A 26462-nucleotide genomic window follows, 5' to 3' on the forward strand; every position below is an offset into this window, starting at 1 on the left:
CGATGTTCAGACAGGAGAACAACATCCAAAACAGCAGCACTAGCCACATGAATACACTGAAGAGTGGAGCAGCAGAGCTGGTGCAGATATATCCGCACCTGTACGATCGCCAGTGGAGAGAGTTTGAAGACAGTCTCACACTGAATGAGAAGCCCACCTTGTCTTTTCTAACCATTTGTGCACACCGGCAGCACCAAAATACACAATCCCATCCTGTTTATATGAAATATAAAATCATCACCATTTTTTTAATGGATTATTCTGCTGACTGCAGATAAACGAAAGTCAGCAAAGAGGTGGGGCATGAGCGGAGCTAGAGATGCCTGTTAGCTTTGTAAGAAATAAATGAAAAAAAAAAATCCGCTTCATTCGCGCGTCAAATCCGCTTCATTCGCGCGTCAAATCCGCTTCATTCGAGCGTTAAATCCGCTTCATTCGAGCGTTAAATCCGCTTCATTCGAGCGTTAAATCTGCTTCATTCGCGCGTCAAATCCGCTTCATTCGCGCGTCAAATCCGCTTCATTCGCGCGTCAAATCCGCTTCATTCGCGCGTCAAATCCGCTTCATTCGAGCGTTAAATCCGCTTCATACGAGCGTCAAATCCGCTTCATTCGAGCGTCAAATTCGCTTCACAACAGAAGCAGATTCGCATGATGGGCAGGGATTCTGTCTGATCTGTGACTCTTTAGCTGCGTTGCTAAATGCTAACATGTATTTTTTGAAGAAAATAACAGTGTTTATGTGCTTTATGAAGGCTGAGAAACTGAGTTGATACATTTAGGGTCGTGTCTGAGTCCACTACATGCTTTCAGATGTGCATCCAGCTCTGTGAGCTCATAAACTCCTCCAGAAACTTAACCTGGATAATGGAGGCTTTCAGAGGTGCTTCTGACTGAGCCAAGCCCAGTTTGATGAACTGTTGTCGGTGTCGCCTGGAGGATTGTCCCCGGTACACCAACAACAGGCTCTACGTCACAATTACGCCCCCACAAGAGCAAGCTCCTGATTGGTTAACACGGCGCGAATGTCCACTGAAGTTCAGATTTTTAAACTTGAGCGATTCGCACAAAACGCTCAATTCATGTTGCGCCATTCTCAAACTGTACCCCCTCCAACGCGCCCGTGCCCCCGCCCCTGGCTGTTCAGTTACCGCTTTTCTAAATATCCCCTGATTCCTTTAATCCGCTCAATGTTTTACCGCCCGCTCCGTAGTCCGCAGCGTCACTCACGCAATGTGCCCACACCTGGAAAGTGGACACACCAGTTCTTGACGATTGTTGCATTACAATCCAGATTGCAATCAGTGGTCTTCTAAAAGTGCTGACAACTTGTGCTAAATATCCACGTTCTTAGAGTTTGAATGTCTAATCAAAATCAAAATGTTACCAGTCAGAAACATTCATTTGATTTTCCATGACAGCGGTTTCAATGCAGCGAGTGACCTCGTCATCTTCCCTGTCAGCTCGCTGACGGCTTAGTCCATTTTCTTTAAGTTTTCTTGTCGGCTTAGTCCCTTTATTAATCCGGGGTCGCCACAGCAGAATGAACTGCCAACTTATCCAGCAAGTTTTTACGCAGCGGATGCCCTTCCAGCTGCAACCCATCTCTGGGAAACATCCACACACACATTCACACACACAGTCATACACTACGGACAATTTAGCCTACCCAATTCACCTGTACCGCATGTGTTTGGACTGTGGGGGAAACCGGAGCACCCGGAGGAAACCCACACGAATGCAGGGAGAACATGCAAACTCCACACAGAAATGCCAACTGAGCTGAGGCTTGCACCAGCCACAAAGCGACCTTCTTGCTGTGAGGTGACAGCACTACCTACTGCGCCTTATTTTTATTGGTGCGTTGGCCAATTTAAAGGTTAAGTGTATGTACCCAGGCCTATTTAGAGTGTTGAGATGTTACAGAGGGCTTGTTTTATTTTTATGTTCCAACTTGGCCTGTAGTCAATGTTATGAATAAGTAATGTTAAGCATATAAATGACTCGTTCATGAAAAAAAGACAAAAGAGCTGTGCCTGTGCACATTTGGATGATGTCGGGCTATAAACGGGTTCGGGCTTTTAAAAAGCTGTCAATCAAAATGTACTTGTTGGGTTCGGGCTCTATCGGGCCTAACTTTTATAGCCTGATTACAGCTCTAGTTCAGACGCCCCCTCACAGTCAGCTATAACGGTTTCATTTCACCACCAGACACCCAAAAGACAGGTACTGTGGGTTATCCATACTGTGACGAGGCACAGTTTATTTAAATGTAACGAAAACATTAAAATGACTAGCCTATTCCAAAGAAATTATAAAATTTTTGTGTCTTAAATTATATTTGTTGAGGTCTTAAAAAGCATTAAATTTAACTTTTAAAATGGTGCAAGAACCCTGAGAGTGTACTGGCTTCTCTTTTAATTGTATTTTTATAACAACTAGAAAATTTGCATTAGCAAGAACCTACCAACTTAGTGTCCCTTTTTTTTGGTTTGGGCCACTGACCCTCAAAATGTCTGTGCACAGCCCAGGGGCCTCATGTACGAAGACATGCGTGGAAATCTTACTAAAACATTGCGTACGCACAAAGCTGTAAATGTGCGTACGCAGAAAAAAATTCAGATGTATGTACGCCGAATCTCACGCACATTCTTTTGTACATCTGAATGAACGTGAAACTGAGCGCAACATGCACAAGCACAAAACCCCTCCCTGCCTCCTCCCCCGTATGAATATGCTAATGACTATGCTAATGTCAAAACCCAACGAAAAAGCAACGGCAAAAGCAAGCAAAAAGAGAAACTTTGAACAGAATGTGAATTGGAGGTGCTGCTTTCGGAGGTAGACCGGAGAAAAGCGGTGTTATTTGCAAGTTTGTTCTCCGGAATTAACAACAAAAGAAAAAAAAATAGAGTGGGAGAGTTTAGCTGATGCGGTTAACACAGTTGGGTCTGAACATCGCACTGAGTACATTTAAAAAAGAAATAGTGTGATTTATATCTGTAAAGTGTTGCAGTTCTCTTAGCAGTCTCAGTGGCGCACCTCATAAGAAGCATGTGATCATGTACTGACACGTTTGAGCATAAACTCGGCTCGAATCCAGCGTCTGATGAATTCATTCTTCTTTTTTTCCCCGCTACATATCAGATCTTGCCTACTATTTATCACGAGAAAGACAAGTAGGAATCATCAATAAGTTTGTGCATCATATTTTATTTGCACATTTATTGAATGGAAATGTTTCTGATTCACGCATGCAAATTCATCTTCAGATAGTGTCTTTATAGCAATGTGCGTGCAGTCGATAGCTCAGATTACATTGGGAAAACAGGCGACCGCTGCAAATTGTGCTTTAATGTTTAGCTGGTCAACTGTATGGTATGGAAATCTTACATACCTACTATATGAACCCGTCTCATACAGACGCCATTACAAGGATCAGACACTTTGTAGAGAAGAATTTAACACAACTGCCTCTAGGAGTCGCCAATGGAAATAAAACAGACACGCACAAAAAATGTGCGTACGCCTGCCAGAAAGCTGCCGTGAAGCTGCGCACATTCCCACGTTCAGTTCATTGTTAGTAAATCCAAACGTGAGCGATTCTGAGCGTGAAACTTGGCGTACGCAAAGTTTTTGTGCGTACGCAGCGTTGATACATGAGGCCCCTGGTGCATACAAACCAACAGAAACCGGTGGATAAAGTTTATTGATCTGTAATTGCCTATATTCAATACATGTGCTGGATTATGTCTTTAACATCATCATTAGGTCTAGTTAAAAATGATTCAGGTGAACTGTATGCCATTGCAAAATCACAGTGTTAAAGGTCCGTTTTCTTTTTAAAGTCTTTGACATTCACCGCCTGATTGATGTGCGACAAGCTCTGCATTAATTTACATTTCTCACACCATGTCGTTCATATATATTATTTCACATTTTCAGCAGTTCGGTTATCAACAACTCTATTATTAACATCAACAATAAAATTGACGATTTCAAGAATTTATATCCTGAGAATGAACAAACGTGTAAACAGCTTGCCATATTGTCAACAATTGGCGCGTTTTTGACGATTCTCAAATGCGCTCGCCGTGATGACGTCAGCGCTGACGCGTTCATTCAGCGTCGAGTCTTCAGAGCTGAGGTGAGTCGTTGACGCTTTTTCTCGTGTTTACACAACAATAAAACACACTTTACAGTTTATTAACGCGACAATCTGCGACTAGTTTCTGCATTGAGTTCACCTCTATCTGTGTGTCTGCTGACCAAAACAATACAGCAGGCGGAGAGGAGCTCTGAGAGGACAATATCTGTGTTATAAAAATACATGTTTATCTGTGTACTTTATTCAGCTTTTGGATTAATAATATCGATAAATGTGATCTGTGAATGTAATTGTAATTTAGTGCTGAAGATATATAACGTTTATCACTGAAAACATGATTTGTGGTGTTCATTATTAACTTGTGAATACAGTAAATAGTATTAAAGTAACATACTAAAAGTAACTATTTGTTCGTTTATTGACATACCACGTAGATCTTTCAGCAAAGATGTGGTAACTGTTTACAGGGTGTTTAAACTGTAGGCCTGTGGAGATTTCTGGAAAAATCAAACATTCGGTGTTGAACCTGTCTAAAATGAGCTGATCTGCTGCTGTTCAATGAGTGTTTATAGTCTGAGGTTCATCAATATTATCACAGCTGCTGAAATCCTCTTTATTTCATGTCAACAGTTCCTGTTTTCAGCTCATTATATTGATGTCTTCAGATCTACAAATGAAGTTATTTGTATTAGTTTCAACAGACTTGAGGAAATTACGTAATTACCTGTTGTATTGTCTACAAGATAAAACTATCATAATATAATTTGATCAATCAGTGTAAATTAAGCAGATTTGTTCGTTTCTATATTTACAGCTCGCTCTCCTTCAGTTCAGCTGTGAATACTGGAATATTCCCATCAGTCTACAGGTGAAGACGAGCATCAGACCATCAGGAAGAAGAGAAATCTGCAAAGGACAGAGTTTATTGAAGGACAGTGAGAAGATGAGTGATCCAGAACCCTGCAGAATTAAACAGGAAGAGACTGAAGAACTAATAGGTTTGTGTTTATTCATTACTCTTTAATAATGAGGCTGAAGAATAGTGAGGTTGTAAATCTTTTAGCTCTTCATCAGTCTTTGTTGTTTCTCCTATTACCTTTATTTTATATTGTTAAACAATTTGTCATCACTCGCTTATAGTTCAAGTCATATCTCTCCGACCCCTCATTTGGGATGGTTTTCATGAACTGGCCACAATGACAATCTTATTGAATAGCCCTGTTATATAGTGGTTCTTAATTTAAAATTGACTGAAAAATATGACTGAGGTTTACACTGTTTTATTCATATATTTTTTTTATTATTTTAAGTTTTTTTAAAAATGTTTACATTTTTATTTTGACCTTTTTGCCTTTATTATTAGATAGGACAGATTTTAGACAGGAAGCGAAGTGGGAGAGAGAGACTGGGTAGGGTAGGGAAATGTCGTCGAGCCGGGATTCGAACTCGCAACGCCCTGATGTGCTATTGCACCATATGTTGGCGCGCTATCCCCTAGGCCAGTGGTTCCCAGCCTTTTTCTTTGCCCCCCCAGTATATACAGTATATATATATATATACTGTATGTGTGTGTTTGTGTAATATTAATATATAATATGTATAGAAAATATAAATTAATCACTTTTAACTTGTCTTGGCCTTCAATAAAACTAATCTTTGTCTAATCTTTTTCTTCGCCTCTGAAGAACTACTGCATTTACGTTTCTCTGCCAATTTTGTTTTGATTTTGCCTTTACGACGCGTTGGACAAGCACATTGCGTGAGCAAAATTTAAATAATTATTTAAATTTATTTTTAAAAAAAATTATTTTTACTATTATGTTGGAATTTTAAGCATGTTTTGATTTTTTTAGTACTTGAAAATACATATATAATAGTAGGGCTGCTTGATTTTGGGAAAATCATAATAACGATTATTTTGGTCATAATTGTAATCACGATTATTCAAAACGATTATCAGTTAAAGTCAAAATTATTAGTGCTCCTGAGAATTTTTTTTTTTTTAAGAAATATTTCCCAAAATGATGTTTAACAGAGCAAGGAATTTTAACAGTATTTCCTATAATATTTTTCTTCTAGGCTTATTTGTTTTATTTTAGCTAGAATAAAAACAGGTTTAAATATTTTGAAACCAATTTAACTTCAATATTATTAGCCCCCTTATGCAATATATATTTTTGATTGTCTGCCGAATAAACTACTGTCATACAATGACTTGCCTTATTACCCTAATTAAGCCTTTGAACTGCACTTTAATCTGAATGCTTGTATTTTGAAAAATATCTAGTAAAATATTATGTGCTGTCATCATAGCAAAGATAAAAGAAATAAGTAATTAGAAACGAGATATCAAAACTAATATGTTCAGAAATAAGTAAAATCTACTTTCCATTAAACAGAAATTGGGCTGGAAAATGGTTGCTAATATTCAGGAGGGCTAATAATTCTGACTTCAAGTGTTTATATACAGTTATTTCCACCTTGCAAAGGAAAGAGAAATAAATACAATAGAATAAAATATTAAACAAACTGTGCTTTAAGCATCTTCACTGTAAGAAAAACACTTTAGCCACAGCAGTCCTTCAGTCAAGACTAGTGAGGGATTTTGTCATTGTTTGATTAATGATAAAAACAGGCGGCAGGAATATTTCTCGCTGTCTCTTTAATGGTTTCTCTTTCACGTCTTTTGATCCTCAACTCGTTTGTTTATTACACAAATGAGGGTTAATATAAAAAAATCACTAAACATCGCGTTTTGACACCTATTTGACCATTAAAGCGCTCACGTTAAGATGACTTTAGATGTCTGCGCTCCGCTGCTCGTCTCAGTGTGCGAATGAGACCGAATGCTGACCGGCCGCATGCTTCTGACTGCGTGTGCTTGCTGCACACACAAATAAGCACGCGGTCTTTCGCGCTTTTAGAAGCAACAAACGTGAACAACTGGAAAGGGGGCGGTTTATGATGCAATAAACTTTATCTCAATTAATGCTTTTTTTATAATCGTTTGAAATCGAAACCGGATTTTCGATTAATTGTACAGCCGTATAAAATAGTGGAGCATTTTTATGCCTTTTTCTACCTCAACACTTGGGAACCACTGCCCTAGGCTATTGCGCCGAGTTATATATACACAAAGCCCTGTCACAATATCAGATCCAGCACTTTTATCACATTGAAGTTTATAAGCGCTCATGCTGTGTGTATCAGACAGTTCACAATATCACAGCTGAAGTTCAGATAGAATTGTTTTGCAGCATTATTAACCAATTATAGCCTAGTTCCCAATTATTGATCAGTTTTTTTTAAGCTTTTATTCACTTATATTCTCTCTACATACAAATCTATTTTTAGTCAGAATTGCTCGCACTGTTAGCAAAACCTAGCCTCTTGAAATGTAACTTCATTTTCAGATGTGATGGTGAAGACCGAAGAACTGAGTGAAGATGAGGAGAAACATCAGGTCAGAAGTGAAGAAGAAACTCAATCAGAGATTGAACATAGTATTTCAGTGAAAACAACAACCGTAAAAGGTTTCACCTGCTCTCAGTGTGGAAAGAGTTTCAGGCATAAATGTGATCTCAATCGCCACATGAGGATCCACACCGGAGAGAAACCGTACCAGTGTTCGCACTGCCACAAGAGATTCGGGGATTCAGGAAACCTGAAAATACATGAGTGGATCCACACTGGAGAGAAACCGTATCGCTGCACTGATTGTGGGAAGAGTTTCAGACAATCATTTGTTCTACAAAAGCACAGAAAAAAATATCACGGTAAGTAGATCATCCACAGATCCAGACCTTCCAGGTTGTATTATTTACGATCATTTTGTAGTTGATAAAAAAATATATGATGACAACATTTAAGTATGATGCAGTTGCATGTTGTCCTTTTGAGTGTGTCAAACTGTTTGTGTTTATATAAGATCTGTAAAGTCTATAAGACTAATGCCACGTTTCCACTGAGTGGTTCAGTTCAGTACGCCATACTTTGGCTACTAAGTGATGTTTTATAAACATGAGCTTGATCAGTCTTTGACTAGGCTAATTCATCACAGACAATCATTTTATTATCCAATCAGCTTAAAACTAAACCCCTATAAATAGTCAAACACGTCATACCTCCGTTTTCTCTTGACCTCAGCATTCCTCCACCACCCCTACTCCACACTATTAAACTCCATACCTATTTAAATCTGAGAATGGAGTATTCTGGATCTGGGCTGGACACTGCGCTCGGACCCTATCTCTCTCTATCCTGATATGGGGAATAACACGAGTTAGGGTGTCTTCCCGAGCTCAGGGCCCTCTCCCCAGACAGCACGCCAAATACACATGTTCGTATGTCTGTGTGAACCCGTGAAATGTTTGACATTTAGCAGACATGATGGAGCTGTAAGGGTCCATCTATTAGTCTTATGACGGAACTAACAGCATGGGTGAAGGTTAAATGCGCGTAAGCGTTTTTAGCACGTGAAAATAAATATTTTTATTCGTTCGAATTTATTTTAACTTGTTTCCAACTCCTAATTTTAATCTGACTCCAATTTATGATAATTTAAATGTAGATTATTCTAATTCAAGCTGATTACCTTCTAGGCTGTAATTAGGTCTAATTTAGATTGATTAACCTAATAAATCCTTATTTTTAGTTTATGGTTCATCGTTTACATCGTTAAGTCGCATACTGACTGTATGCTGGCCAGTTTCATCTGCTCACGGACACATCCTCGCTAGTTCCGTTTCTTAGATAAATAAGCTAATTTCTTTTAAGTAATATTAGGCCGCCCCGTGCTTGCTCATACATAAAGTTTGATTTTGCCCCTATATTATATCATACTAAGTCAGTGATTGTCAGAAATCATCAGGTCTCTAATGCTGTGCCCATGCTCCATCCACTGAACCTGAATGTATGATTAATCCTGGTCGTAGGCTGCAGAAACATCAGTCTAAACCAGGGGTGTCAAACTCAATTCTGGAGGGCCGAAGCCCTGCACAGTTTAGTTCCAACCCTGCTCCAACACACTTACCTGTAGGTTTCAAACAAGCCTGAAGGACTCAATTAGTTTGATCAGGTGTGTTTAATTAGGGTTGGAACTAAACTGTGCAGAGCTGCGGCCCTTTTGGAACTGAGTTTGACACCTGTGCCCTAAACAATCTACTAGATTTAAATGATTTCAGGAGATATTAGAGTTAAACAGGAATTGTACATGTATTTGTCAGGCAAAGATTTTCCATTCCAATTCACATAAACAGAATAAGCCAATCAAGATTGTACAACATCAATTCCTCAAAGATAGATTTAAGAGTTTGGGATGAATACCTGACCATGTAGAAATACATTGCAGCATGTAAGTCCTGATGCAGAGCTCAGAGACTTAGGGCGTACTCACACCATGTACTGTTGCCTTGAACCGGGTCCAAAGCACGCTTGTCCCCCCTGATGACCCGTACTCACATTGCACTCAGCCCTGGGCACGCTTACATCATTGATGATTGACTTCAGCACAGTGGAGATTTCTTTAGTTATATCACTATAGTCGTTTCATATGCAGTGACACACAGTCAAATATTTCGCCAAACAGATCAGCCTCTTTTGACGCTCATAAAGTCCTCGTGCTGCAGGAATTAGGAGGTTTGCTGAAGGTGTAGCTGTCCTGCTGTGAGGGGTTTGAGTCTTTAATATTCTACAACAGTTTGCATTCATTGAACAGTAAGATTGATTATTAAATCCATATCAAACAGTCCCTTAAAAGTCACGTCACGCTTTCAGCTTCAGGCTCCGGCCCGTTTTGCACTTACACACAAGCGTACCGCGCCAAAACCTAAGTGAACCGCCCTCAAGCACACCTCTTCCAACCGGGCCCGGGCCAGCCAATTGAACTATGCCTGAGCCCAATTCAGAGCACTCACACTTCTCAAACGATCCGGGAAACAGGCCTGGGCACGGTTCGAATAGCATAGTGTGGGTGCGCCCTTATACACTGCAACGGGGTATCCTGACTACCGATTGCCACAGACACTTCTCCACACTCCCCTAAATACTCAATTCACCATAAATTCAAGACAATAAAAGCTTCACTAGGGCTACGTTCACACTGCAAGGCTTGGTGCTCAAATCAGATTTTTTTCTCAGATCTGATTTCTTTGCATGGCTGTTCACACTGCTCTTATAAATGTGGCCTATTTCAGATTTGCAGTGTGAACAGATCATGGTCCTAAACTGACCCGCATGCGCAAAAGTGCATTACGGAGATCACAAAATGTCTAATAATCCACAAACGTGAGTGCTGCATGAGTAAGCACGTTGTCAGATCATGCTTATATGATTATTACCCTTTTCACAGACAACCGTGGTGTATTTCATGAACTGTAAATGATTGTTCTGCTTCTACTAATCTGTATTTCAGCATTTGAGATCTAAAATAAGTCTCCTGTGATAAAAAAAACACACTGATCGTTTGTGATTTATGACAAGCGCTGCGCGTGGCGCTATGACCACCGGCGGTGTAGTGAGCTCATCAAGGGTTAATGAGCAGCCGCAGACTGAACTGTGAAGGCGGAGTTGGTTTATCTCCGTTTGTGGAGTAATTTCATTTTAATTCGTTATAAACAGCAGACAAGTGCAGAAGGGGGGTTTGGATGCTCGAGCGCCTGCCCTTTTTTTCTCTCGGAGAGAAAGTTCTTCCTCCTTTGCACACAGATCCCATCCGCAACTCCCACGGCGCTTTTCGGCTTCGCGATCAACCCGTGCCTCAACCGTTAACCAGATTAGTTAACATGCACCAGTTTTGCCTTCAAAATCGTTTTTAACATGAACAACCAACTTTCTGTGGTGCAGTAATCGCCCTGTGTGCCATTCTACTGTGCTGCTGAGGAGTGGATGATGTTTGCAGGACAGAATGATGACGCATGTCGCTCAAAGATTACGTAAAAGTCACATGAAATCCGACATAACCGTTCACACTGCGGTCGCATTGCAAAACATCAGATCTGTGTCTGATTTAAGACCACATATAAAAGTGGCACAGATCTGACCCGAAAAGATCCGATTCCATGCGGTTTGGGCTGTTCACACTGTCATCACCTGAGTCACATGAGGGGGAAAAAATCAGATTCGTGCCACATTTACCTGCAGTGTGAACGTAGCCTAGGACTCGTGCCTGGTCATGAGTTGATGTGAAGACCGTTTTCCCTGGAGCGGAGCATCTTTCAAAGATCTTATCAAAGTCAAAACCCAAACTAACTCAAGAGAGATTGTAAAATGTTACAGTGAAATTTGGACCTCTTTACCAACCACACAGAGACATTTAAATTGACACCAAACTTAAATATAGGCTGTTTCTCAATATGCCTTCTTCAGCGGTCTTGCGTCCTCGTGTTCTCGTGAAACGTCATCATCAGCTGCCTAAGTTCAGTTCCAATACTCAAGACCGCAAGTACGGAGGACGCGTGAAACTTCCCGGATGTGTTCTTGATATCGAGGACGCACTGATGCTGACTTGAGCACCGAACTCGCTCTGGAAGTCCCAGAAGTCATTGCGACTGGAGGTGGGAAGCGCTGCATTTTATTTAGATTCATTGTTAAAGTTCAGAGAGATCACTTATTTACCTCAGGACTTTCCCTAAATGAGACGGTGAAAGTAAACATCACCATGGCCATCTTAATAAAGGAATAAACACATTAAGAGTTGTTTGCTGAAATTCGTATTAAAATCTGTTTTATTTATATTGTGCAGAGTATATTTCTAATGTTTTTATGCAAAGTATATATTTTGAAGAAGGGGAAAAACAATAAATCGTTGTATAAGTGCTTTAATGTTTAAATAATTTCCATTTAAAACGCGTGAAGGTCACATGACCATCAGGAAGAACGCAGCATCCCATTTCTCAAAGGACGCGTTCTCTGCCCTCGCGGTCTCCTGAGTTCGTTCTTCCGAGGACACCTGGCAAGACCGCTCTCCACAAGAACGCAAGTCCGTTCTCTGCGTTCTTGGAATTGAGAAACAGCCATAGAGCCACAAGATACACCATAATTAAAACTTGGACATTCTGTGCTGCTCAGGTGGAGAATGTACAGTCCAGGGCAAAGAGGGGGGCTCAGGATGCATGATCGAGACAACCTGAACAACTGGTTTCCTAGCTGATCTTTTTCCCAGATTAGAAAGTTTATTGTTTTAGTGTCTGACCATTCTCGTGGGCTTGTCGCGTGTGGAGTTCCATAACAGTTCTCAGGGATTAAAATACTACTTTTGAAGTAGTACTTCCTGTAGTAGTTGATGTCGTTGGCATAGTGGTAGCAGAAGTAACAAAGGTGTCGTTGTAGCAGTAGTAGTAGTAGTCATTGTTTGTGTTGTAGTAGTAGTCATTGTAGTAGTATCGATCGTAATTGTGATTATTGAAGTATTAGTTCCCGTAGTAGTTGATGAAGTTGGCATAGTGGTAGCAGAAGTAATAAAGATGTCATTGTAGCAGTAGTAGTAGTAGTCGTTGTTGGTTTTGTAGTAGTAGTCATTGTAGTAGTATTGATCGTAATTGTGATTATTGAAGTATTAGTTCCTGTAGTAGTTGTTGTCGTTGGTATAGTGGTAGCAGAAATAGTAAGTGTCGTTGTAGCAGTAATAATCGTTGTTGATGAAGTAGTACCAGTAGTAGATGTCGTTGATTTAGATGTTGTTGTAGCAGTGATTGCGGTAGTAGTAGTAGTAGACGTTGTTGTATTAGTTGAAGCAGACGCTGTAGTAGTATCAGTAGTAGTAGTCGTTGTAATGTCAGTATTAGTAGACATTATAGTAGTAATAGTTCTGGTTGTGACTGTAGTAGCAGCAATAGTAGTTGTAATATAAGTAACTTTCTGTAGTAGTTGCTGTAGCACTTGTGATTTATTATCATTGTCATTTATTATTACTGTTGTCCTTTCTTTCTGTTTACTGTCATTATTACTATCATACATTACTAAGCATTGTTGTTACTCCCTAACTCTGACTGGTTTCTTTTTTTTTATCTGTTTTACTTGTATCTGCGATACTAGCTTCATTTATTGGCTGATATTGTTCCTAATGTATGTAATCTGATTTTTCCACCAAGTTACCTTTACATGGACACACACAGACACAGACACACACCTAACAGTTCCTGACTATATTGTTTTTGTTTTGTTTTTTATTGTTATTTTGTTATGGTTTTTTGTTGATGTTTTGTATTTGTATGATCCCAATTTATGTACCTTTTTGCATATTCTAATTAAAAAAAAAAGGGATTAAAATTATGGAGAGATATAGTCATCCTTACATAGCTAGACAGTGTTCTTTGTTTCCCATGTGGGTCCTCATCACACTGTTAAGCCCTTTAAAGCACCATTTGCTGCTAGCAAACTGCTAAAAACTAGCCTCTTATAATATAATTAAATTATTTCATTTTCAGATCTGATGGTGGAGGAGGAGAGTGAAGATGAGGAGAAACTTCATGTCAAAAGTGAAGAAAAGTCTCAGTCAGAGACTGAAGACTTTACAGCTGTAGAAGGTTTGACCTGCACTCAGTGTGGAAAGAGTTTCAGGCGTAGATATAATCTCAAGCAGCACCTGAAGATTCACACCGGAGATAAGCCACACAAATGTGATCAGTGCAGCAAAACGTTCTTAAAGTCTTCAGACCTGAAGACCCATCTTAGAGTTCACACTAACGAGAGGCCTTACGCATGCTCTGAGTGTGGGAAGAGTTTTATATATCAACAATATTTAAAAGTACATCAGAAGATCCACACCGGTGTGAGAGACTTTGTGTGCTTTGAGTGTGGGAAGAGTTTCATTAGAGTTGGAGACTTGAAACAGCACCAGATGATCCACACTGGAGAGAAACCGTACACATGTACTCAGTGTGGGAGGAGTTTCGCACAATCATCAGGCCTCAATCACCACATGAAGATGCACACTGCAGAGAAAACGTACAAATGTGATCAATGCAGCAAAACATTTTCATGGCCATCAGAGCTGAACAGACACCTCAGAGTTCACACAAACGAGAAGCCTTATTCATGCTCTGAGTGCGGAAACAGTTTTGGACATCTGTCAAATTTAATAGCACATCAGAAGATCCACACTGGGGTTAAAGAGCATGCGTGCTTGGAGTGTGGGAAGAGCTTTATTACATCCGGAGACTTGAAACGACACCGGAGGACCCACACTGGAGAGAAACTTTACAAGTGTTCACACTGCGACAAGAGATACAGTCAGTTACAAACCCTGAAAATACACCAGGCGATTCACACTGGAGAGAGACCGTACATTTGTACTCAGTGCGGAAAGAGCTTCAGGTGTAAGTACAGTCTCAAGCAACACATGCTGATCCACACTGGAGAGAAGCCACACAAATGTGATCAGTGCAGCAAAACATTTTTCAAGGCTTCTGTGCTGAAGAGACATCTTACAGTTCACTGTAAATAAGGACGGGGAGAATAAAGCCTGGTTTATACCTCTGCATCAAGTGAAAAGGCGTAACCCACGGCGCAGGCAACGCGTGTAGCTGTGCATTTATACTTCTGCGCTGTCTCTGTTGGTCTGCATTACACTTCTGAAACGCTAGTTGGCAGTGAGGTGTAAATGTTCCTCTGTGTCGAGTTTCTTCGCTGGTGTTTTGTTTTCCTGAACACTTCCTGGATGTACAAGTGGCTCAAACTCGCTCATTTTGAGGCAGGAACCGGCGAACGTGCAACAACTTTAACCATGAGGTAAACACAAAGCAAAACTTCACGGGACTCCACACTTGTAAACAATCGTTCCATCAGGCTCGCACCATTCACGCGGCTCTCGGTCCCGCCCAGACTCGTCAGCGCTACTAAACCGACCAATCACAGAGCTTGCGCTATTGCGCTGACGGCCATGGTAAAGGGCTATGCGTCAGCGCCGTAGCATACGCCGCCGTTTGATGCAGAAGTATAAATCAGCTTTAAGGAGAAGCCTCATCCATGTCCTTTCGCTCCACCAGAAACTTGCTCAGCCCCCAACAAGGATTTCCAAATGATTTTTCCTGTTTTCATTCATGAGATAACTCAATGAAAAAACAGTCAGTTTCTGTGTACAACCCTTAAGCAGTAAGTCCCTGTTATACTTTAAACAAAACTGAACAACAAACTGAAAACTCCATCTGAAACTGGGTTATTTTTGAGTTTGCTGTAGAAGTTCGCATCAGATGCGGGAGTTCATTTTGGCTGCTTAACCCCTTTGAGCTGCCATTGGTCTGTGGTGATTCTGCTGTCAGTGCGTCTGTTCTGGAGCTCCGGCTGCTTCGACAAGTTTTTTTCCTTCAAATTAATTTCTTATTCCACAACATCTGAGACCACAACACTAACCACATGAATACTCTGGAGGGTGTTTGTTGGGTTTTATTTTTATGGCACATTTAAAAACAACAAATGTTGGCCAAAGTGCAGGCCCAGATTGGCTAATCGGGAGAACCGGGAGAATTCCCGGTGGGCCGGTCCGTTTTTTGGCCACGAGGGCCGGTGTCCCTAGATGCTTGCGCTCTCAGCAGTCGCACTTTTTTCATCTATTTATTTATTTGACTATAGCCTCACCCTTTTTATTCATTATTTTACCGCAGCTCCGCTCTTTTTATTTATTTTCTCGCAGCCCCGTAAACAAAATGCAGCCTGCAGATTATTAATGATGTAACTATCTTCATTCGACTCTAAACAGCGGCACCTTAGTGAATGTAAGAATTCGAATAACTAATATTGATTAATAATACACCTGCTCAATGAACATCAGATGATTCACTACATTAATAAATCTGACATAACTTGATCAGAAATCTAAAAAGGAGAGAAAAAGATTAAGCCATCAATAAAAGTCTTTCAGGTCATAGTGCAATATTTGTTTTTCATTCCAGCCACATTAGCGTAACAGCGCCACTGTGGTCCAGTGGTCAGCACGTTAAATTATGACACGGCCGACCCGTGTTCGAACCTCATCTGAAAAATTGTTTTTTTTTTTTCATTTTTTAATGTTAAGACATATAATACTGTGAGTGTTGTTAAAAATTTGAAGTTCTGAAGCAGCTGTTTTGTGAAAAAAGACGTGATAGTGTCCTTAGAAACTGAATTGGAAATTACCTTATTTTAATAGTCAGTCGTGAACTGAGATGGGCCGGTCTAAGGGTGCTTTCACACCTACACTTTTGTTTCGGAACACATCTCGTTTGCCCAGTTAGCGCGGTTCGTTTGGCATATGTGAACAGGGTAATCGCGCTCTGTTTCGCGCCAAAGTAATCGCTCCGAGATCGCTTGAATGAGGTGGTCTCGGCTCGATTGAAACGAACCCTGGAGCGGTTCGATTGCAGTGAGAAAGCGATGCGATCCGAGCGCGGTTATATCACAGTGTTTTATGGATATGTAATAGAAGAGAGAATTAAAAGTAGGGCGGGAAGTTTCGCGAGTCTCCGGATGCCCGCAAACGAGTGGTAATCTCGCGTCTCCCTCCCGGTCCTCAAATAGGCTACGTCGTGCACCTTTCTCACCCCTCCCCACCGCGTCTCTCCTCAGACACGTCACATGTGCGCTCCCTGTCAATCACCACCAAACCACCACCTCTCCTGACAGCTGAGCGGGACGCTGCAAAATAAACCCTGACACTCTGACCAATGTGAGGAGAGTTTACTCGCACGTGACTTGTTTTAGCTCTTTTGGTCCGATTAGAGACTTTGCAGTGTGAAAGCGAACCGCTCCAAGAGCAAAGAGCAACAATGTAACAATTGTAATCTCTGTTTCGGGAACAACTGAATCGATTCACAAGTGTGAAAGCACCCTAAGGCTTGAAACTCCAGGGTTGAAAAAGAGTCCCAAGTGTTTTACAAATCAAACAACTCAAATCTAAACTTGCTTATATGAGCAAAATAAGAGTCATTACAATCAAAAGCAAGAGACAAAAGATGATCTTTTAAAAAGAATGTTTAAAATCACCAAGGGAAGAGCGAGATCTGATGTAGAAAGGTAAACCATTGCACAGACGAGGGGCTGCAAGAGATAAAGCCTCGTCTCCTTTTGATTTTGATTGAGAATTGGAAACAACCGGCTGAAACTGTTGTGCCGACTAAAGAGGCTTAGATGAAGTATGCCAATGAAGAAGCTCACCAGTGTAAGTAGGCGCCCAGACCATTCAAACCTTTAAAAACAAACAGCAACAACTTGTACTGAACCCTACATTTGACTGGACTCAGTCAATAGACAATAATACTGCTGTAACGCTAGCAGATTTCTTAGTTCAAGTTAGTTTCTTATTATGCATTCACACTGAAGGCAGCGAGAGCATCAAAGGTCACTCCGGCCACCCTGGTGACAAAGCTGTCTGTCTTCAGCTCAAGCGGCGAGAGCGTCAAAATTCGCTACATTGATCTCGTATTTAAAGGAGCCGTTGCAGCATATCATCTACATTCCTGCATAAAACACGCTTTCTAGCATGAAAATGTTGCGCATTTCTTATCAAATTCATTTAACAATGGAAAATCAAGTTGCATGTGGTGTGGCTTTGCTCCACTTAATTATCTGATGTGTCCATATGTCTGAAATATCCTGAAGCAGCAGTACTGTGTTGTATTGTCGCATGAGATTCACGCTTTTTTAAAGATAAAAATATATAACATTATTGCACATCAGTAACTTATTTAATGTCTGTTTCTGTAAGAAAACAATGTAAACAATAGGTAATCCGGCAACCGCAATAATCAAACCCTAGGGAACAACTGTGTTTGAAACCAAAGTTCACAGGTCTGTGTTCTCTGAACTCCTCTCAAGGTGTGTACTTCTTCATTTTGATTATTTGCCGCCAAACCGCTTCATAGATCATTACCATAAAGGTAACTTGATTTCAACTCTCCTTGACGCCTACAACAGTGAAGACCTGCCGCACTGGTCCTCGCTGCTGGCTCTCATTGAAAATGAATGACCTTCCGGCTACTTCGGCGCTCTCGCCGCTTTCAGTGTGAACGTACGGTTAGTCTTAGTGGAGCTGCCGATGTATCCGCACCTGTACGCTCACTCGCAGAGGGATATTGAAGAGGGTTTCATGCTGAACGAGAAGCCCACCTCATAATAATAATAATTCCTTACATTTTCTGCCAGATTACACACCAGCTGATTGTTGTAGAGGAGACACCTTGTCTTTGCACACACCGACGGTTTTGATCCCAATTGCAATGGTATGATGAAAAAATTGCATAGAAATTTCTTTCAGTGCTTATATCTAAGTTTCATGTGGTTAAACAGTGTGAATAATGAATAAAAATTATAGTAAGGCTCTTTTAATAGGATTTATCTGCTCTAGAAGGCATATTTGGAAGTATTTTTACAATAAAATAATGTGATTTAATTTAAAATAACCAAGTTTAGTAATCAAAACTGTTTTTGAATGAAGCCTAATAATCTACAGTAGTATGAGGAGTTAAATTCTGATTAGCTCATAGATCATATTATCTGAAGGTTTTATTATTAAAGGTCATTTAGTGTAAGAGTGACCTTAGCACGTACCTTGATGTGTCTGAGAAAATCAGAATATCACCTCGGCTCTCAGAACTACATGGAGTAAACAAAAACAAAGAGTGGATTTATGGACAGTTGGCGATATGACAGCTAAAGTTCCCAAACTTTAGTATAATGTTGAAATCTCTTATACGTCTCCATCACCTGTAATTCTGTTAATCTTTAATTTAGATTTTTCAACAAGTATAATACAAAGATTTATTTTGATGTCTGTCATTTTAAAAACTAGAGATGCCAACTACCGTCAGATATATTGTTGTTTTTCCCCCCATTTATTCCCATTATAGACTATTTTGAAGGATGTAAACAAAAACAGTGGTCCCAGCGTATTTGCTGTTTTACATTTTTAATCTCAACAGATTTTGTGAAACCAAAAAAAGCCACATATTAATAATGTTATGACCGCTGTTTTAACGCTATGATTGAATTGCCTCTTCCTACAGTTATGAAATAGTTTTGACAACAAACAGGAAATGTTCATGGGCAAATGACATGGTGACATCACGTTGAAATGATCTATAGCAGTCATTTTTTATTGTTCGCTCTCATTATTCATACTTTTATATTTTGTACTTTTGTTTGATTGAACATAATTATTACTTCACTTCTTAATTTTGCCCTTAGTGCCAATTGCATAAGTGCTCTTACCAATGTTTTAAATGTCCATTAAACAGCATTTCACCTCAGACATGACTGAGACTAAGATGGATTTTTGTCTACATCTCCAATTGTTTTGGCTTCTAATGTTAATATCTTGTCTGTTTTTTTTTTCTTGTTTCACAGCATTTGTTTTTAAATCAGTTTTATTTCAGTCTATATAACATTTAAATACAAAAGTGCCCTAAAGCTGTTTAAACTTTTGTTTATTTAAAGATTGACCTCCTAATAAGGCTGTAGTATTATTTTGTGTTTCGTTTTATTGTTTTTTTATAGTATTATCTTTATTTTGCTGCTTGGGTGTAGTGTTCAGCATGTTGAAGATGAGAATTGTTGTTTGAAGATTTGAAGAGTGAGGAAAAGTTTAGCTGGCGCTTTTTTTAATCCCCCGTTGCTCCCGCCTCGATGCGATGACGTCAGCACCGCTGACGCGTTCATTCAGCGTCAAATCTTCAGAGCTGAGGTGAGTCCTTGACGTTTTTTTCTCGTGTTTACACAACAATAAAACCCACTTAACAGCTTATTAAAGCGTCAATCTGCGATTAAGTTCACCTCTATCTGTGTGTCTGCTGACCAAAACAATACAACAGGCAGCGAGGAGCTTTAAAAGCTGCTGAAATCATCTTTATTTCATGTCAACAGTTCCTGTTTTCACCTCATAATATTGATGTTTTCAGTTCTACAAATGAAGTTAGTTGTATTAGTTTTAACAGACTTGAGGAAATGACATAATTACCTGTTGTATTGTCTACAAGATAAAGCTATCATAATATAATTTATTTCATCAGTTTAAGTTAAGCAGATTTCCATGTTTCTTCCTTGAGTGCAGCTGTAAATACTAGATTAATTCCATCAGTCTACAAGTGAAGACGAGCATCAGACCATCAGGAAGAAGAGAAATCTGAAAAGACAGAGTTTATTGAAGGACAGTGAGAAGATGAGTGATCCAGAACCCTGCAGAATTAAACAGGAAGACACTGAAGAACTAATAGGTTTGTGTTTATTCATTACTCTTTAATAATGAGGCTGAATAACTGAGGTTGTGAACCTTTTAGCACTTCATCAGTCTTTTTTTTCTTATTACCTTTTATTTTGTATTGTTTATTTAATGTTGAGAAGTACGGTCCGCATTATCTCAGCTAAAGTTCAGTTACAATTATTTTTCAGCATTAATTTGCAGCATTAATAACCTAGTTTCCCATTCATTGATCAGGTTTTATTTATTTATTATTCAAGCTTTTGTTCACAAATGTTCTTCTGGACACATTTTACATTTTATGCACTCAAACTATCCTCTTAATGTAACCTATTTACTTGATTATCAGATGTGCTGGTGAAGGAGGAGAGTGAAGAACTGAGTGAAGATGAGGAGAAACATCATGTCAAGAGTGAAGAAGAAACTCAATCAGACACTGAACATAGCATTTTAATGGAAAGAACAGCCGTAAATGATTTCACCTGCACTCTGTGTGGAAAGAGTTTTGGGAATAATGGCGATCTCAATCGCCACATGAGGATCCACACAGGAGAGAAACCGTACAAGTGTTCACACTGCCACAAGAGTTTCAGGGATGCAGGATACCTGAAAGCACACGAGAGGATCCACACTGGAGAGAAACCGTATCGCTGCACTGATTGTGGGAAGAGTTACATACAATCAACTGCTCTACGAAAGCACAGAAAAAAATATCACGGTAAGTGGATCATCTACAGATCCAGACCTTCCAGGTTGTATTATTTAGGATCATTGTGCAGTTGATAAAATATGTTCATTTGTCTTCGCTCTTCCTATCGGTCTTTATGCGTTGTTTCCAAGCGCTGTCGACTACATACATACCAGTAAACGACAATTAGTAGACAAAAGAAAAAGACACTCAATTGAAATAAAAGAATAATACAGCGGTAGAGCGACCATAACACACACACACAGCTCGCCAGAACTGAAGTGAGCTCTCATTCATGCGTGCTTACATCTCAAAGGTAAAACAACCACAGAAGAAGTCCTCCTAAATGGGACATGACCGTTATACTAAATGCATATCAAACATTAAGCGGCCGTTACAATATCACAACAATTAACCCCGAAAAAAGCAGTGCAACCACTACCAGACTGCTGTTGTGTTTGCGTTAAGGAGGGACGAGACTGAATTCAGCTTCTTATTCGCAGCTTCTTATTGACGCTATCCGGTCCACCTTAAAAACAGTGGCGCTTCTGTTTTTCAGCTTCTTGTTCGCTCTCAGTAAAACACACTAAGCAAGGGCTTATTATGAAGTCCTGGTGCCATCTTGTGGATGGACAACGTCAACCGTCTTTGGTCTACTCTATGACAGGCTAATGGCCGCCGAAAAGCCCTCTCAGAAATTGTAAATGTTTTTAAATGGGCACTATTCTTACAAATAAACTGCAAAGTTACAATCTAAACAACTACATTCTCGACAAAATGTACATTTTGTTGTCTAACAACAGTAATATTTGTCAAACTGTAGTGTCTCTGCTTGTTGCTGGTTGTATGTGGGTGGAGTAATACACAGAGGTTAAGGGTGAAGAGGCGTTTTTGTGATGTTACTGGCAAAATATTGCACTGCTATCAGCCAATCAGATTCAAGAACCAGACAGAACTGTTGTATATATATATATATATATATATATATATATATATATATATATATATATATATATAATAAAGTAAAGTAAAACTAAAGAAATTGCTACATACCCTTTATGCATGAAAGTGTAAAGCCCACTACAAAGGTGTAAAGTTATTGCGTTTCATGTTAAACAAATGATTCAATATAAATTTTTGTTAATCAAAGGCGGCAACACCAAGGCTCCAAAAATACAAATGTATAAAATTAAAAAGGCTGACACAAAGCGTGTAACGTTTCGAGCCACCAGGCTCTTCATCAAACAAACAAAAAAAAATTGTCTGAGGAAGAGCCGGGTGGCTCGAAACGTTACACGCTTTGTGTCAGCCTTTTTAATTTTATACATTTGTATTTTCGGAGCCTTGGTGTTCCCGCCTTTGATTAACATTTATTTGCACTTTTTGCGTTTTTTTTTTTTTTTTTTTTTTTTGGCAGAGCACCCAGTTGCGTGCTTTTGTACAGTTTTTTCAATATAAATTTTTTCAATTTGCTCACATGGATAATTGAATATTAATCACACGATGTCATTACCTTGCTGACATGATTTCGAGGATCGATAGATCAGTCCTTCACAACACACGCAGCGATCCCAGATCAGTTTATCCAGATATTTTAATCTTGTTTGAAGAACTAAATTAGCCAGAGATCAGTTAAAAAGACTGAAAGATCCAGAATCATCATAGATCGTTTAAGAGAGGTATAAAGAGCATACCCCTAATGCTGTGTTCACACCAGACGCGGAACGCGCGGATAAATCGCGCTATTTGCGCGGAAATTGCCGCGTGAACATTTAAAGTTACTCGCTTCATTCGTGCGTCTAACAACGCTTCATTCGTGAGTCAAATCCGCTTCATTCACACATCAAATTCACTTCAGAACAGACGCGGATTCACGTGATGGGCAGGGCTTCTGTCTGCCCGATGACTGTAGCTTCGTTGCTTAATGGCTAACATGGATTTTATGAAGAAAATAACAGTGTTAATGTGCTTTATGAAGGCTGAAAAACTGTGTCGATTCGTTTAGGGCCGTGTCTGAGTCCACTACATGCTTTCAGAGGTGCATCCACCTCATAACCTCCTCCAGAAACTGAACCTGGATGACGGAGGCTTTCAGCGGTGCTTCTGACCGAGCCAAGCCCAGTTTGATGACTTGTTGTCGGTGTCGCCTGGAGGATTTCCCCTGGGACACCATCAACGTTCTACGTCACAATCACGCCCCCACAAGAGCAAGCTTCTGATTGGTTAATGCGGTGCGAATGTACGCTAAAGTTCAGATTTTTGAACTCGATTGATTTGCGTGTCAAATGCTTAATTCGCCCCGCACTATTCGCCCCGCGCAATTTGCACGTACCGCGCCGCAGAATGTCTATTCGTGCGTTTGCATTGACTTAACATGTAAGTCACTCGCACTTGCGTTCCGCGTCTGGTGTGAACGCAGCATAATGGAGCTACACAGTGTGTTGTTGTGCTTTGTTTCCCATGTGGGATCTCACTGTTGAGCCCTGTTAGAGCGCTGTCTGCTGTCAGCAAACTGTTAAAAACTAGCCTCTTATAATATAATTGATTTACTTTGTTTTCAGATCTGATGGTGAAGGAGGAGAGTGAAGTGCTGAGTGAAGATCAGAAACATCATGTCAAAACTGAAGACGAACCTCAACCAAAGGCTGAAGATAGTTTTTTAATGAAAACCACAGCTGTAAAAGGTTTGACCTGCGCTCACTGTGGAAAGACTTTCAGGTGTAAATACTATCTCAGGCATCACATGAGGATCCACACTGGAGAGAAAGCAAACAAGTGTGATCAGTGCAGCAAAACATTTTTGAGGCCTTCAGATCTGAAGAACCATCTTAGAGTTCACACAAACGAGAAGCCGTACTCGTGTTCAGAGTGTTCGTGGAGTTTTACACAAAAGCAGTATTTAAGAGACCATCAGAAGATCCACACTGGTGTGAGAGAGCATGTGTGCGATAAGTGTGAGAAGACTTTTATTAGAGCGGGACAACTGAAAAGACACCAGAGTACTCACACTAGAGAGAAGCCGTATAAGTGTTCACACTGCAACAAGAGATACAGTCATATACAAAGCCTGAAGACGCATGAGATGATGCACACTGCATAGAAACCGAATGATGTATTCAGTGTGGGAGGAGTCATCACATCTCGATGAACACATGCTGATCCACACTAGAGAGAGACCACACAGATGTGATCAAATTGTTGATTGCCTGATTGGTGTATGACATAAAGTGGGTATCAAAATGTACAAGAAGCTCTGCATTGAATTACATTTCCATGCCATATCTTTGAAAACTTGCGTTCTGTGAATGAACGTCGCCTCGTGGTTCCATCCCAAAGAGGGAAGAAATCACTTTCCCGAACTCTCGCATTCAATCTGCCCAGTTGGTGGAATGAACTCCCGAACTGCATCAGAACGGCAGAGTCACTCGCTAAAAACGACTAAAAACTCAACTATTTAGTCTCCACTTTTCTTACTAATCAGCAATTGCCTCTCTGGTTTAACCGCTACTGTATTACAAAAATACTTTATTTTTTAGTATTGCACTTTTGTAAAGCAATACTTTGCTTCTTACACTTTACACACCTGAAACTTGCCTACAGCACTTACTCATGGTTGCTCTTATAGTTGTGTAAATTGCTTCCTTGTACTCATTTGTAAGTCGCTTGGGATAAAAGCGTCAGCTAAATGACTAAATGTAAATGTAAAATCTGACTGTTTTATTCCAGTATTTTCAATGAAATTTCGGTAAGTCAGTGTAAACAGTTTTTCATCTCATTTTTCATTTAAACAATTAAATTAATGTTTGAGTCTTCTTAACTGATCATATTACAATTACATTAGAACATCTGTGCTGTAAAAGGAACCGTATAGAATTGAAAAAGTCACATTAACGGTTCACCGGAAGTTTATCGGTATGGGGAACGAAAGACAAGCGGTGCATACAAGCCCGGATTGGCTAATCGGGAGGACCGGGAGAATTCCCGGTGGGCCGGTCTGTTTTTTGGCCGCGAGGGCCGGTGTCCCTAGCTGCTTGCACTCTCAGCAGTCACACTTTTTTCATTTATTTGTTTATTTGACCATAGCCTCACTCTTTTTATTCATTCTTTTGCCGCAGCGCCGCTCTTCTTATTTATTTTCTCGCAGCCTCCGTGAGCAAAATGCAGCCTGCAGGTTAACTAACTTTAATGATGATGATGTAACTATCGACTCCAAACAGCGGCACCTTAGTGAATATAAGAATTCGAATAATTAATATTGATTAATAATACACCTGGGGCCTGTTTCAGTAAGGAGGTTCAAACAACTCAGAGTTTAAACTTGAACTCTGAGTTGATTTACCGAGAGATTAAAAACTCTGAGTTTTCGGTTTCAGAACAGCTGATCTGAGTTGGGTCAATCAACTTCGAGTAGACCAACTCAGAGTTAAGCGCGCACACCGTGACTATAAAAAGGCATTATCAATGGAGCGCAGATATTACGAGTGACTATGGCAATATCTTATAAAAGAGATCAGCATTTCTTTCTCCAGCTGAACTTGATGTGCTCATGCAAAGTTATAGCAAATATGAGCGTATATATTTGAAAAGAAGCAACCATCAGTGAAGAAGAGACAGTTAGCGTGGGAAAACAGCTGCTCAAGTTAATGCCTAATTTCACTTTTTAAGTATTTAAATATGCAAGTATAATAAAATAAGTGATGTAGTTTGTGACGTTTATATTTTTTTTCTAAACTTTTTTTTATACATTTATTAGTTTTAAATGATTTAACAGTGCACTTGTGTGTCTGCCTTTTTTATTGATCAAGTGATAGAGGTTAATATAACATTTAGACGGTAAGCAGTACTAAAAATAATTATTAGAAAGAATAATAATCCCATTAATCTAGTTACAGTGCATGTCGAAGGTGAATTTAATTTAATTATTTATTAAAAAAGGATAAGCCATTCTCGTACAGTTCTTCCCTGTGTGACTAAAATGTAGGCAATAGCTATGTTTCCATCCAAATATATTACATAAATGTATGTGCAAAACTGGAATATTGCATAAAAGATGCGAATAAAATTCCATCCAACGAGTCAAAGAGAAAAAAATTGTCACTTTCTGATTAAACTGGCACCAAATATCAACAGTAAAAACAGAATTTACTGTGGTAGAAGAAGCTGCGTCAATTAATTCTTTATTTAGCCTAATTAATGTACTTGCGCCTCGATGTCAGAAGACAATGCTGAAACACAATGAACACGTGGGGGCGTCTGAAGCCATGAGACGCGGAGACTCACGCACCAGACGTTCGGAGGTAATTAATAATATACACTAATACTGAAACAGTAAAGGCATTTTAGAATGACTAAAACAATATTTAAGACGTCTTACAGTGTGCTGAGCCTGCTGGTTTGTTCATTTACACACATTCATTATCATATGATCATGATCTTTTTTTTAATGTACATACTGTAATTTGTTCAGTAAAAGTGTTCGTAGTTTATGCGCATCGTAGTTTA

The 26462-nt window shown here is 39.7% G+C and overlaps 2 protein-coding genes across 3 annotated transcripts; both read left to right on the forward strand.

Moving 5' to 3' along the window:
* Window positions 1-2: 2 nt before the first annotated feature.
* LOC101883509 (uncharacterized) lies at window positions 3-19325 on the forward strand. Its single transcript, XM_073936762.1, has 5 exons — window positions 3-80; window positions 4039-4146; window positions 4922-5105; window positions 7521-7883; window positions 13533-19325. Exons 1-5 carry the CDS (start codon window positions 3-5, stop codon window positions 14549-14551), a joined length of 1752 nt encoding a protein of 583 aa, XP_073792863.1. The 3' UTR covers window positions 14552-19325.
* Window positions 19326-19703: 378 nt separating this feature from the next.
* LOC100007100 (uncharacterized) lies at window positions 19704-25660 on the forward strand. Of its 2 annotated transcripts, none has more exons than XM_073936949.1 (4): window positions 19704-19759; window positions 20121-20288; window positions 20622-20990; window positions 23522-25660. In XM_073936949.1, exons 2-4 carry the CDS (start codon window positions 20234-20236, stop codon window positions 24058-24060), a joined length of 963 nt encoding a protein of 320 aa, XP_073793050.1. In that variant the 5' UTR covers window positions 19704-19759; window positions 20121-20233; the 3' UTR covers window positions 24061-25660. The 2 variants fall into 2 exon arrangements, with proteins under 2 accessions (XP_073793050.1, XP_005170450.1); XM_005170393.6 differs by having other exon boundaries at window positions 20126-20288.
* The last annotated feature ends 802 nt before the right edge of the window (window positions 25661-26462 follow it).

The sequence above is a fragment of the Danio rerio genome, chromosome 22 (assembly GCF_049306965.1).
Source record: "Danio rerio strain Tuebingen ecotype United States chromosome 22, GRCz12tu, whole genome shotgun sequence".
In the NCBI taxonomy this organism is placed as follows: domain Eukaryota; kingdom Metazoa; phylum Chordata; class Actinopteri; order Cypriniformes; family Danionidae; genus Danio; species Danio rerio.

Coding starts and splice junctions, on each gene's coding strand:
- LOC101883509 (XM_073936762.1), top strand. CDS start 3: ATGTTCAGACAGGAGAACAACATCCAAAACAGCAGCACTAGCCACATG. Junction 4,147..4,921: donor GTCGAGTCTTCAGAGCTGAG/GTGAGTCGTTGA, acceptor CTATATTTACAG/CTCGCTCTCCTTCAGTTCAG. Junction 7,884..13,532: donor GCACAGAAAAAAATATCACG/GTAAGTAGATCA, acceptor TTTCATTTTCAG/ATCTGATGGTGGAGGAGGAG.
- LOC100007100 (XM_073936949.1), top strand. CDS start 20,234: ATGAGTGATCCAGAACCCTGCAGAATTAAACAGGAAGACACTGAAGAA. Junction 20,289..20,621: donor AGACACTGAAGAACTAATAG/GTTTGTGTTTAT, acceptor CTTGATTATCAG/ATGTGCTGGTGAAGGAGGAG. Junction 20,991..23,521: donor GCACAGAAAAAAATATCACG/GTAAGTGGATCA, acceptor CTTTGTTTTCAG/ATCTGATGGTGAAGGAGGAG.